General features: G+C 37.3%; 1 protein-coding gene across 1 annotated transcript in view; it reads right to left on the bottom strand.

Annotated features, from left to right (window-relative positions):
* LOC106826238 (disintegrin and metalloproteinase domain-containing protein 5-like) overlaps window positions 1–14,408 on the bottom strand; it is a 195,648-nt gene that overhangs the window by 91,814 nt on the left and 89,426 nt on the right. Inside the window, exon 5 of the mRNA XM_070499713.1 lies at window positions 402–538. Coding sequence (XP_070355814.1) covers window positions 402–538 — 137 coding nt within the window. The remainder of the gene's footprint in view (window positions 1–401; window positions 539–14,408) is intronic.

Here is a 14,408-nt window from a genome sequence, read left to right as displayed (position 1 = left end):
TTAACACGAATTGTACTATTCATCCTTATACTGAACGATGCAGTTTTAAATGCAAATACCAAAGCATTTAACTTATCAGAATCACTAAAACTATATAACTCACATCATCTGTCCCTAGAGGGTACCTTCAATCCAGCCAGAAGAGAAAAATACAAGCCAGACTCTGGAAGGTTAGGAAGGAAGAAGAGTGTTTGCCCAGGGTTGAAGAGGCCTGGGGGAGTGTCGGGCCTATTTTGGCGTGTGTTCCATCTGCACTTGAAAAGAATGTGTATTCTGAAGTAGTTGGGCACAGTGTTCTATAACTGTCATTTACTTTAGTTTGGTTAACAGAAGTGTAAAAGTTCCTGATGAAAATATTTTTAAAAAGGAATATATACATTTAACAAAGAACACTGTCTTACACTGCATCTGGTGACATTGTGCAAATATCTCCTGAACAATAGCAGCCGTCAGCATCGTCATAACTCAACCCCAGATTAAAGCCGAGCAACTGCACAACACTGACAGTGTACGACTCCAAGGACAAGCCCTCGGGATACTAAATATAAGGAAAATTTAAAAAAAAGAGTTAGCTAAGAATCCTATCCAGTTATAAAGAAGACAATATTTACTATAATCAAACATTAGTACATAAAAGTTATGTTTAACTTATGAAGGCATCTAAGACACCTTGTAGATACAACTGGAGTAGAGTTATATAGGCATTTGGATGTTAGACATTAAACACAGATGAGTAAACACAACACTTTAATTTTCAAATACTTAATGACAATACCAGCTATCTTAGCAAATCTAATAGAGTCTTAAATCTCACATTGTATTGCTTCTTTGAATTATTTTAAACAAAATACCTTTAATCTTTTATTTTAATAAGCAATTCTACATTCTCTTAATAGTAGGCAGCCTCTAAAATGGATGCCAATGACCCCTGCCTTCTCATTTGTAGGTCTTCACATAGTCCCACTCCATTGAGTGTAGGCTGGACTTGCCTCTCATCAACGGAATATAGAAGAAGTGATGGCTCATCATTTCCAAGATAGGTTATAAAACTGACTTCTTGGATTCTGTGTCTCACTCTCTGTTGCTCTTTCTGGGGGAAGCCAGTTACTATGTCATCAAGTAGGCCTACGGAGAGGTCCACATGAGTGAACTTGGACAGATTTTCTAAAGTCAGCCAACAGCCACAAGACTGAGCTTGGAAGCAAATCCTCACATGCTAACCCTTGAGGTAAATAAAGACTCATTATATATGAGGCCCTTTTGTTATGTCTCCCTTATCTTTATAATTTTTTTTAATCTTGCCCTATCTCATAAGGGCTGGAGGCCAGATCCAATTTGCATACTCTCCTGAGATCTGCTAACCATAGATTTTCCCATGGCCCAGGCAGCGGCTAATCTGATATGAGACCCATTTGAGCCTAAACTCCCACCATCACAGAAATAAAACCATCAAGTGCAGCTGCGTGACAGTGGCCCAGCAGCATGGGTTACAAACAGCAAGCTCAGGAAATACACTAGAATCTCTAATGTCAAAGTAAGAAAACCAATAAATTTCCTCCATCCAATTTGTGCCATAGGAGAGGCAGTCCTTGAGCAGGCCTAGGGTGGAGGTTTTAGAGTCTGAGGTGAAGACATCTTAATGACTGTTGGTCTCATTGTAATTGGTCTAGGTTCTTTCATTGGTTTGCAGTCTGAAGGTCCAATCCTCCAAGTAAGTCATTGCTTCAACCAGACAATGGCAAATGCTGAGGCCCACGTGCCACTGAGTTTGGCTTACACAAATCTTACAACCCAAAGACCTCACCAGCTTGCCTGTCACCAAGCAAACTAACAACTGTGACAAAGGGCCCATAGTAACTGGCCAAATTAAAGGGTCTGTATACAGCTTATTCTGTACCCCCAACCTCAGACATAGACACTTTAAATGACAAACAATCTGACACCCTGATTAACAATGTACACCCAAATGAAGTCATACAATTTAAAATGTATTTATAGAAGAACCCTTCTCATCATCTAATAGGGCAAAATCTGAAACTGTTGGGTGCTTTTAGATCCAATCATGCCTCCTTTGGGCTTGAAATTTGCCAATCAGCCTCGGGCACAGATGCCAACATCACTTTTGCTAGCTATGCACCCACAAGCCCCTTGAGTTAAAAGCTATTTATAAGTCCCATGCCCAACATTGCCTTCAAATTACACAAGTGCCTCAGCATTATTATAAAACCTCAGTCACACAAACAAGACCTACATTAACTTAAGTGGGTATCAAGTTGAAAATGACACCCTAGTTCCACATCCCAAACGACACTGTCCTGGCCCAGGAAGTCACTGCTAGAGATGACATCACCTCAGATGATGTCACACCAGCCCAAGACGTCCATGTTAGAGATGACTCTGCATCCCACACTGGAGACAACTTCACCTCAGACACTAAAACCTCCACCCCAGGCCTGCTCGTGGACTACCTCTCCTACAGCATAAATTAGATAGAGGAAATTTATTGGTTTTCTTTCTTTGATATTAGAGAATCTATTGCATTTCCAGAGCTTGCTGTCTGTGTAGCACATGATGCTAGCATACTTTTGTTCTCTATCAAAACATATATCTCTACACTCCATGTCTAAAGAGAAATCTGGTCAAGGTTACTACTACCTGTGCCATTCTAAAAACTAATGGAGATCATTGCTTTCCCTAGAAGTCATCTACCTCATGGCAGTGAGCCTCTGCGTCCCTGGGGAGAGGACCATTCACTCCTCAGTACCTTCTCCTCCAACTCCGCCTCCAGTTTTCTACCACAACCTCCCACCTGTGTCTCTGATTGTGACTACCACATCCACCTCTTCCCTTTGGTTACACACAAAAATACCACTAATCTTTACATATACCCTACCAAACTATCAGTTGATACTCTCCAACAACATAAATTACCTGACTTGCCACCTTGACTCAAGAAATACACCAGGACATTATTGGCAAACACATACACAAACACACACACACACACACAATTTTTAACACAAGTTACAACTCCACCAATATACTGTTAGAGACCCCAGAAATTTCAGATTTCCTTGCTAATGCCATATAAATGGAGAATTTAGTTATGGGCTGGCATACAAGGATTCCTTATACTTCTACTTGTGTTTCTCCTTTTTCTTCTCATAATAAATGTTTTCTACGCTGTTTAGCACAACTTATGAGCTACTTTCTAAAAGTCTGCTCTTTTATTATCCCTGAGGTTTGATAATATGTCAAAGCATAACGGGGCTAATTGTATCAACGATGCCTTTTATTTTCTGTATTCTGATGCTTTGATATCTGGGGCCTTGCCAGCCCTTGAGGACTGCCCCTCCTAGGGTTATCCAATACTTTGAGATAGTGAATGACTCACTTGCAAGTGCACCTTTCATATGCAAACCAATCAACCCAGAGCCCATATACCCTACCACACCTCCTTCATTGGGTTCACATACTCCAGGCCTCTATCCAAAGATATCTTCCTCTAAGATCAGGAAAAAGACAAAAATGCCCACTCTCGTCACTTTTATTCAACATAGTATTGTAAGACCTAGCCAGAGCAATTAGACAACACAAAGAAATGAAAGGCATCAAAATTGGAAAGGAAGAAGTAAGACTGTCACTATTTGCAGATGACATGATTTTATATATAGAAAATCCTAGAACTCCACCAAAAACTACTAGAACTAATAAATCAGTAAAGTTATTGGATGCAAAATCAATACTCAAAATTCTGTTGTGTTTTGATACATTAATAATGAACTATCAGAAAGAGAAATTAGGAGGACAATCTCATTTACAATTGCATTAAAAAGAAAAAATACATAGGAATAAATTTAACTAAGGAGATGGAAGTCCTATACACTGAAAACTATAAGATATTGATAAAAAGGAACTGAAGAAGACACAAATAAATTGAAAGATGTTTCATGTTCATGGTTTGGAAGAATTAATATTGTTAAAATGTCCACACTACCCAAAGCCATATAGAGTCAATGCAATCCCTATCAAAATTCCAATTGCATTTTTCACAAAAAAAGAACAATCAATCCAAAAATTTGTATGGTCCCAGAAAAGACTCCAAATAGCTAAAGCAATTTTGAGAAAGAACAACAAAGCTGGAGGCATCATGCTCCCTGATTTCAAACTGTATTACAAAGAGGCAGTAATTAAAGTAGTATTACATTCTGTAACTATTTATGGTGATGGGTGTTAACTAGACTTCTTGTGGTGATCATTTGACAATATATACAAATATCAAATCATTATTTTGTACAACTGGAGCTAACATAATGTTGTATATCACTTATACCTATAAAAATATTTTTGAAAAACCAGTATTGTACTGGCATAAAATCAGACACATGGAACAATGGAACATAACAGAGATTCCAGAAATAAACTCACACATATATGGTCAATTAATTATGACAAAGGAGCCAAGAATATATAGTGGGGGTAAGGACAGTCTCTTCACCAAAGGTGCTGGGAAAACTGGATATCCACATGCAAAAGAATGAAATGAAACTGGACCACTATCTTATGCCATACACAAGAATTAACTCAAAATGGATTAATGACTTGAATATAAGACCTGAAACCATAAAACTTGTAGAAGAAAATACCAGCAGTAAGCTCCTTGACATTGATCTTGGTGATGATTTTCTTGGATCCGACTCCAAAAGCAAAGGCAAGAAAAGCAAAAATAAATAAGTGGGACTACAACAAACTAAAAGCTTCTGTACAACAGAGGAAATAATCAAAAAAATGAAAAGGCAATTTACTGAATGAAAGAAAATATTTGCAAATCATATATCCGATAAGGAATTAATATCCAAAGTACAGTTATGCGGTGTATGACACAGTTTCAGTCAGTGATGGACCAGATATACAATGGTGGTCATGTAAGATTAGTACCAGCCTAAGCTGTAGTAGGCTATACCATTAAGTATGTAGGGGAGGAAGAAATTTTCCTCTACCCTTCTAAGTACTTCTGGCTGGGCTAAGAACTAAAGTGACATGAGACAAATTAACAGGAGAAAACCAAAAGTTTAATAACATGTATACATGAGAGAAACCCAGGAAAACTCACCAAATGGCTGAAGCCCTCACCTTAAATACTATTCTCAGCTAAAGACAAAAGAAGATGTCAGGGGTGAGGAGAGTCAGGCAGTTCAGCAGGAAGGAAAGCAATTCAGGGGTAGGTGAAAAGGAACAAATGTTTGGAAAATAAGTGTTTGGTCACAGAGAAACAGAACACAGATGGGAGCCAAACAAACTGGCTTTTCTAGGTTGCTCCATGTCTACCAGCTAGTTCCTGTTATGCTAAGGTGATAGCTTGCCAGCAGGCACAGTTTTGTTTTTTTAATCTGAATTCTTTTAGGCAGCCAGGGTGAGGTAGCAAGAAAAGTTTTCTGAGTATTTTTTTTCTTAAAAATAATCAGCCTAAGGGGCCAGCCCTGTGGCCAAGTGGTTAAGTTCACACTCTGCTTCAGCGGCCCAGGGTTTTTCTGGTTCGGATCCTGGGCGCAGACATGGCACCGCTCATCAGGCCATGTTGAGGCGGCATCCCACATGCCACAACTAGAAGGACCCACAACTAAAATATACAACTATGTCCTGGGGGAATTTGGGGAGAAAAAACAATAATAATAAAAAAAAAGATTGACAACACTTGTTAGTGCAGGTGCCAATCTTTAAAAAAATAATAATAATCAGCCTAAAATAGTCCTCATGTTAAAGAGACAGATTTTGGCGTGGCAAATTTCGATTCCCCTTCAGTATACTCTATGATGTATGCACAATGATAAAATACTCAATGTCGCATTTCTCAGAACGTATCCCCATTGTTAGGTGATGCATGACTATATATATATAAAAACCTCATACAACTCAATAGCAAAAAGCAAACAATCCCATTAAAAAATGGGCAGAAGATGTTAATAGACATTTTTCCAAAGAAGACATACAGACGGCCAACAGCCATTAAAAGGCTATTGTTTTAAAAAAACAATGACATCATTAAAGAGACTTTGCAGACACGTTGCCCTTAAACAAAACAACCCCAAACTACCAGGATTTGAAATAAATGTCAGTTCTGTGTGATTAGTGCTCCTGCTTATGGCAGTATTATCATTTTCCATTGCCTCCTTTTGGTCCAACAGGCATGCCAATTTTTAATTTTCAAACCAAGAAACTAGATAATCAAGATTGCTATAATTTTTTGTAAAGGAGATGTAAATTGATCATAAATGATGGTCTTAGAGACTTTTCTAACTAATGAAGATGAGATTTAATGCATGGGTTTTGTGACAGCTATTTCAGCTGTGATGTGAGAATGTGTGTGTGTGTGCATGTACATATATGCACTTCTTTACATATATGTTAATGAGGTCATTAGACACTGGATAAAAGTAATCAATGAGACAAGGGTACTGTGTTATTGTCCCTACTTAATGTATGTGGAAACCACAAATTGAGATAGTTGAAAACTTGCACCAGAATACACCTAGAAACTAGGTCTGGTTTCTAATCACAGCACAAAGGCAGATACAGAATATAAGAAGAAATTTTGGGAGATGGTGTCAAGATGGAGGTATAGGTTGACTCTGAACTCACCTTCTCCCATGAACAACAAATTTACAACTACTCTTGGAACAATTACCCCTGAGTGAGAAATGAAAACTGGATCAAAAGAATGCCCACAGCAAGGGATGGTGCTGACAAAGGTGGAAGAAGTAAAAGTTCCTTTCTGGAGGGAAAAAAGCCACCTTTGAGCTGCGGCGCTCCATGGCCAGCCAGGAGCAACCGTAAGGCACAAAGCCATCCATGGAGGAGTGGGGAATCTGAGTAGGGGAGTGTTATCACCATAAGCAACTTTGGGCCTCAGCACAACAAAGATAAGTGTCTTATTATCTGGCATTGCTGGTTATTAACTACAAGAGGAAATACTCCCAGAAAAACAAGGACATAAGGGAAAAAAAATGCCTGCTTCTAAAGGACCCACGCACAAATTCACCCATTTCAAACAACCACCTAAAATTACCAGAAAGAAAGGTGCACAGCAGTTTGGTGAGAAGAGACTCCCTAGATAGGCTGTAGGTGCATCTCAGAGAGAGGTGAGACCCGGACTGAGACATTGGTGGCAGCCATTACTGTGACCTAGTACAGGTGTGCTGACACAGACGCTGGCAGAGACCATTGTAATTCTTCCCCAGGCCTGTTAGCCCAGGGTCTGCCACGCCCACTATAGCATCAATTTAATCCAGTTCAGACAGGGCAGGCAGCCTGCCCTAGGGACTGGCCCTAGCCAACAGCAAGCCCTTGGGCAACTTGTGGGCCCTCATAGGTGGGGTGCCTAGGACCTCTGCAACCAGGCAAGTGGGTCCACTTCTGCAGGGCAGGGCATGTGTGAGAAGCAGGTCTGCACTGGCAGAGTGTGGAGCCTCTTCAGTGGGAGGACTGGAGTCTGCTTCAGTGGGTTGCAGTGTGCACATGGGACAGGACTGTGTTGATGGTGTGTGTGGTCCTGCGGGGAATGGGGCTTGTCAGCTGCAGGAGACTTGTGTTTCTCAAACAACCATGCAGGTTGTTTGGCCCCCCTTTCAGAACCTGAAATAATAAGTGGGGCCTGGGGCTGGCCCCACTCAGCTGCAATCCTGAGAGAGCTGACAATAGCCTTGCAGGCTGGAGGCCTACAGCAATTGTAAGCCCCCGAGCCTAGCAACCAGCCATGCTGGGGGTCTACTTACTTGACAGAAAGACTGCAACACAAATGTGCTATTAGACCTTGCAGCCACCTGTGTGGGGGCTTCTCATGCCTGATAAAGTGTCTAAAGGGTCTGTAGCAGTCACACAAAGCTGAGCATTACAATAAGCCAGCCAGGGGGACAGCCTAGCCTTCCTGGGCACCTGCAGCAAGAGAAACCCTGCCACAACAGAAGGACACACACAGGGGACATTCCTGGAATACTTGGAACTGGTGATGAGAGGGAAGCATGCTGCTGGGCCTCATAAAGCCTCTCTTACATAAGGCCAACTCTCCAAGATTGGGAGACGTAGCTGACCTACCTAATACATAGATGTAAGCACAGAGAAAGAGGCAAAATGAGGACACAAAGGAATAGGTTCCAAGTAAGGAAACAGGACAAACCCTGGGAAAAGAACTAATGAAACAGAGATAAACAATCCATATTACAGGTGTCCCAGAAGGAGAGAGAGAGACAAAGAGGCAGAGAACCTATTTGAAGAAACAATAGCTGAAAACCTCCCTAACCTGAGAAAGGAAACAGACATCCAGGCACAGAAGGTACAGAGAGGACCAAACAAGATGAACCTAAAGAGGCCCACACGAAGGCACATTAAAATTAAAATGTCAGCAACTAAAGATAAAGATAATCTTAAAAGCTGCAAGAGAAAAGCAACAAGCTACATACAAAGGAAACCCCATAAGGGTATCAGCTGACTTCTCAGCAGAAAGAATACAGGCTAGAAGGGAGTGGCAGGGTATATTGAAAGTGCTGAAAGGAAAACACCTACAGCCAAGAATATTCTACCTGGAAGGTTATCATTCAGAATGGAAGGAGAGATAAAGTTTCCCAGACAAGCAAAAATCCTCAACAAAATCCTAGCGAATCAAATACAACAATACATTAGAAGATCATTCACCATGATCAAGTGGGATTTATTCCAGGGACACAGGGATGGTTCAATATCTGCAAGTCAATAAATATGATACACCACATTAACAAAATGAAGGATAAAAACCACAGGATCATTTCAATAGACACAGAGAAAGCATCTGACAAGATACAGTATCCATTTATGATAAAATCCTGAATAAAATGGGTTTAGAAGGAAAGTACCTCAATATACTAAAGGCCATATATGACAAAATCAGAGTTAATATCATTCTCAATGGTAAAAAACTGAAAGCTATCCCTCTAAGTACAGGAACCAGACAAGGATGCCCACGTTCACCACTCTTTCTTTTTTTTTAGGAAGATTAGCCCTGAACTAACATCTGCTGCCAATCCTCCTCTTTTTGCTGAGGAAGACTGGCCCTGAGCTAACATCCGTGCCCAGCTTCCTCTACTTTATATGTGGGACGCCTGCCACAGCATGGCTTGCCAAGTGGTGCCATGTCTGCATCCAGGATCTGAACCGGCAAACCCCAGGCTGCTGAAGGGGAATGTGCGTACTTAACCACTGAGCCACCAGGCCGACCCCCTTCACCACTCTTATTTAACATAGTATTGGAAGTCTTAGCCAGAACAGTCAGGCATGAAAAAGAAATAAAACCAATCCAAATTGGAAAGGAAGACGTGAAACTGTCACCATTTGCAGATGACATGATTTTATACATAGAAAACCCTAAGGAATCCGCTAAGCTGAACTCCTAGAACCAGAAAGTAGAATGGTGGTTGTCCATGACTAGGGAACGGGAAAATGGAGATATGTTAGTCAAGGGGCACAAACTTTCGGTTATAAGACAACTCAAGTACAGCAATGTGACTTATTGTAGGCTTGAAATTTGCCTAAGTTTCTCACCAAAAACCAAAAGGTCAATATGTGAGTTAGTGGATGTGTGAGCTAACTTGATTGTGGTAATCATTTCACAATGTATACATATATTAAACCATCAAGTTTTACATCTCAAGAAAAATCACATTATACACCCTAAATATATGCAATACTTATTTGAAAATAAGATGCACACGATATGAATGGTAATCAAAGCAGATTAAAAAGAGAAAATTTCACAAAAGCATTGAAATTTATATACAAATAGAATGAACACTGTAGAAGTGGATAAAAGGAACATCTGAAGTAGCAGAATATGGGATTATTGAACAGAATTACAGGTCATAGAAAGTACTCAAACTGAACAACAACAAAAAGAATAAAAATTCCAGAGTATAAGGGCCGTGTGGGGCACCTTCCGCAGGCCTAATACATGTATAATTAGAGCCTAACAAGAAGAGGTGGAAGATAACAGGTGAAAAATAATATTTGAAGTAATAATGGTTGAGAATTATCCAACACTGATAAAAGTCATCAATCAAAAATTTCAAGAATCTTTACCAATGTAGAGGAGAAATATGAAGTAAAATGAGTCTAGGTCTGTGACAGACTCTGAAAGGGCTGTTTTACCTCCAGTTCATCCTTACTTCTAGGATGTAGTTCTTCTAACCTTCAGCGAAAAGCATCACCATGACACTTAACATTGACTGGCCTTGATCTCCACCTTTTTGCCCCTTTAGATATTGAGCCTGTCAAAGGTGATCCTGGTTCAAATGTGCCCTCAATTATCTGGCTGCAACAAACAAAAACTCCTGATGGAAGATAAAGGCAACTAGACTTTAAATTACTGATATGAATAATTTTTTAAATGACCAAAATACAATTACAAATAATCAGACTCAAAAGGAAAAAAATACATGAATGAGAATTAAAAGGAGTGCCAGATAGCAGAAAACCAACAGTGGTTCCAGACATTTAAACTATCAGACACAGTATTTAATTTAATTATGCAAGACAAAAATGCAAAATACAGTATAGCCCATGCCACTTTCTGTTGTTAAAGTAAAACATAAGTATATGTCTATCTTTCCATAAGAAACACTGAAGGAATAACATAAGAATCTGATGAAATGTGATGATGGATGATTATATGAGTGAGAATAAAGCTTTTCAGGTTATATCTTTTCACTAATTTATTTTTAGATGTACATAATTGTGGTACTTTAAAATAAAATTTTATTTTATATGTATTTAAACAAATACATAAATATCCTGAATATGTCAAGGATATAAATATTCAAGTGATTTAGTAGATATGAATGAGTAACAAACAGAAATTCTAGACCCAAAAACAGTGACAAATTTTTTTAAATATAAAGAGAGTGTTAACAGAAGCTTAGAAACAGCTGAAAACATATTAAAATTGAATTTAGATCAGAAGAAAATATCAAAATGTAGCATGGAGAGAAGGGAAAGCAGAGAAGCTAGGGCAAGAGACACAAAGAATATGTCGAGAGTGTCCATCATATGCTTAACTGGCAATGTGAAGGAAAGGAGAAAATAGTGTAGAAGCAAAATAGTTGAAAAGATAATGAACCCATAGAATATACAACACCAACAGTGAATCATCATGTAAGCTATGGACTTTGAGTGTTTATGATGTCTGACTGTAGGTTCATCAATTCTAACAAATGTACCACTCTGATGGGGGATGTTTGAAAATGAGAGAGGCTATGCATGTGTGGGAGTAAGGGATATGTGGGAAATATCTGCACTTTCCCCTCAATTTTTCTGTGAATTTAAAATTGCTCTAAAAATTTTAACTCTTAATTTCAAAACATATTTTCAGCCAATGTTTTTGGGAAAATAATTTGTCCCTGGGTCAATAATGATATCTTGAAATTGAAGTCAATGTCGTCATTAATTTTCTCAAACTTTTTGTAGAAGTTTGCACTTAACTGTTATATATCAGGGAACAAAAAGTAATAACAACAATGGCAGAAAATTTTCCACAGCTGATGAAAAGCAACAATCCACAGATTAAAGAATCCTCCTAAAAATTCCCAACATGATAAATATAGAAAGACATTTATGCAATATATGTTAAATTAAAACTTCAGAAAATGAAAGACAAATTTAAGTGCAATAACATAAATCAATTTTAAAAATAACTAGAAAGATCTCATCAGTATAGAAATTATAAATATACTTTCTAACTAACCCAACAGTCAAACTAGAACTCACAAGGGAAATAAGAAAATAACTTGAAATTGAAGATAATATAAATATACATCAAACTTGTAAAATGTACGTAAAGCTAGGCATAGAAAAAAATTACTGTCTTAACATAAACACATAAAAAAATAAGTCCTGAAAGTTAGTGGCCAAAGATCTATCAGAAGAAGTTAAAGAATAAAGTCAAGCCAAAAGGAAATAATAAACCAGAATAAAAACAGAGTTAATGAAATTAAAGACGAATGGAAATTTGATATGATCTACAGAGCAAAAGTTGGTTCTTTGAAAAAACTAATAAAATTGAAAACACATAATGAGATTGGTTAAGAAAAACCAAAGAGCAAACTCAAAAAGTCAATGCCAAGAATTAAAAATATGAAATCAGCAAAGATCATGCAGACATTTAAAATATCATTATGTTGTGAATAACTTTATGGATTTTATGGTATACTTAAGATAGATATAACAACCTCTCAGAAAATAAGAAAGTGGGATCACTTCCCTACTGCTTTATGCAACTTGATATGGAAAACTCAAAAAAGACATTACATCACAATAAAGGAAAATTGTACATCAATCTCATTCCTGAACATATATAAAAAACACTAACGGGGCCAGCCTGGTGTTACAGTGGTTAAGTTTGTGAGCTCCACTTTGGCTGCCTGGGGTTCACAGGTTCGGATCCCAGGCGCAGACCTAGACACTGCTCATCAAACCATGCTGTGGCGGTATCCCACATACAAAATAGAGGAAGACTGTCACAGATGTTAGGTCAGCAACAATCTTCCTCAAGCAAAAGGAGGAAGATTTGCAACAGATGTTAGCTCAGGGCCAATCTTCCTCATCAAAAAAAAATTTAAAAACCCAACCACTAAATAAAGTCAGCAAAACAAATCCAGGATATATGCCAAGTATGGTAAAACATGACCATATCGATTTTACCCCAGAACTTAACGATCATAAGTTTATTGATGTAATAATCCATATCAATGATTACAGATGTAAAATAATATGATCATCTCATTATTATTGATAAAATGAAATAACAGCAGAAAACAACTGTTAAAATATTTAGCAGAAGAGTATATGCCAAAAAACAAACCTGTGAAGAAGAATTAAAATCTAATATAATACTCTAATCTTAATTATATGAGTTAAACAAGTATTTGCAGCACGAAAGAACACCATGAATCAAAACCTTAAAAACTCAGCATTGGAATAATTGAACAATAGGAAGACTTGAAACAGGAAGTGACAGAATTCAGGAAATTATTGAAGAAAAAGAAAAATGTTTCAGAAACGAAGACTAAAAATACAACATATCCAAGGTGAAGAAAGATAAAAGTATAGTAAGCAAGAAAAAACAGAAAAGAGATAAGAATATGAATCATAAATCATGATCAATGAAAAACAGTGAAGAAAATAACTATAGAGACATAGAAGGACTATGCATAATCATATTATGTAGGAAAATATGAAATAATGTTAAAACTATAATTTATACAGAGAAATTCTGACATAAAAGAATCCTCATATTGAAAAGGCACACTGTGTACCTGTGAAAATAAGCTCATGCAGAGTAATGCTGATTTATATCCTAGTAAAACAGCTAAATTTTAAAGATAAAGAAAAAGAAAATAATTTGACTATCTAGGAAAAAGGGCACAATCAGTTAAAAAAAAATCATCTAGGCACTGGGTTTTTCAACAGCAAGATATAAACCATGGCAAGATTAGAGAAAAATTTCTAAGACACTCCAGGACATAAAGTCAACAAATGTATATTTAGCAATCAGTCCTGTAAGTAACAAGACTAGGGAAAAATAATTTTAAACAAGTAAGAATTAGGGTATCATTACACCCACAAACCTTTCCTGAGTTATCTATATAATAATGGTGAACATCATCCAACCAGAATATGACTAAGAAAAGATAAAAAAAAATGACTGGTGCATAATTTAACTTTAAGAATATATAAACACGGACTAATAGTATGTAAATGTTATATACTCCAGTAAAGTAGAAATAACAAAACTAAAACTGAAGAGAGAGAAAGAGAAAAGGGGATACAGAAAGGAGAGAAAGAATATAATATAAAGTCACCAAATAAAATGGTATAAGCCTACAGAAAAGAGAAGACCAACACTTTATAGGGAGGTGTTGATATAAAGGAATTCACTAGAACTACAATCTTGCCTGAAACCCAGAAAATTATTTTAAAATTATAAATGAAAGAACAAAGAAAACAGACATGAAGTAATTCTACTACACAAACTAAATACAAAATACATAACAGAAATAAAACCAAACGATTCATAAATGATCAATTTTTAAAAATAAGTTTCCTTAGATGTACTTGCAAAATTCACCTCTATGGTTTATACAAGAGACATACCTTACATAACAAAATCGTGCCAAAAGGTTAAAAACAAAAGGATGGGCAAAGATAAATAAGGAAACTGCAAACAAAGAAAGAACATATACTCACAATCTTGGTATCTGTCAAGAATAGAATAAAATAAAATAAGGACACTTTATAATAAGAAAGTCTCTACCTCAGAAATTAAGCATAAATTTCGGTCACAATGTCATTTTATGTGTGTCCTAGATTCTTTTGCTAATGTTTTAAAT

Source organism: Equus asinus, chromosome 27 (genome assembly GCF_041296235.1).
Source record: "Equus asinus isolate D_3611 breed Donkey chromosome 27, EquAss-T2T_v2, whole genome shotgun sequence".
Taxonomy (NCBI): domain Eukaryota; kingdom Metazoa; phylum Chordata; class Mammalia; order Perissodactyla; family Equidae; genus Equus; species Equus asinus.
This window is presented reverse-complemented; position numbering and strand designations above follow the sequence as displayed.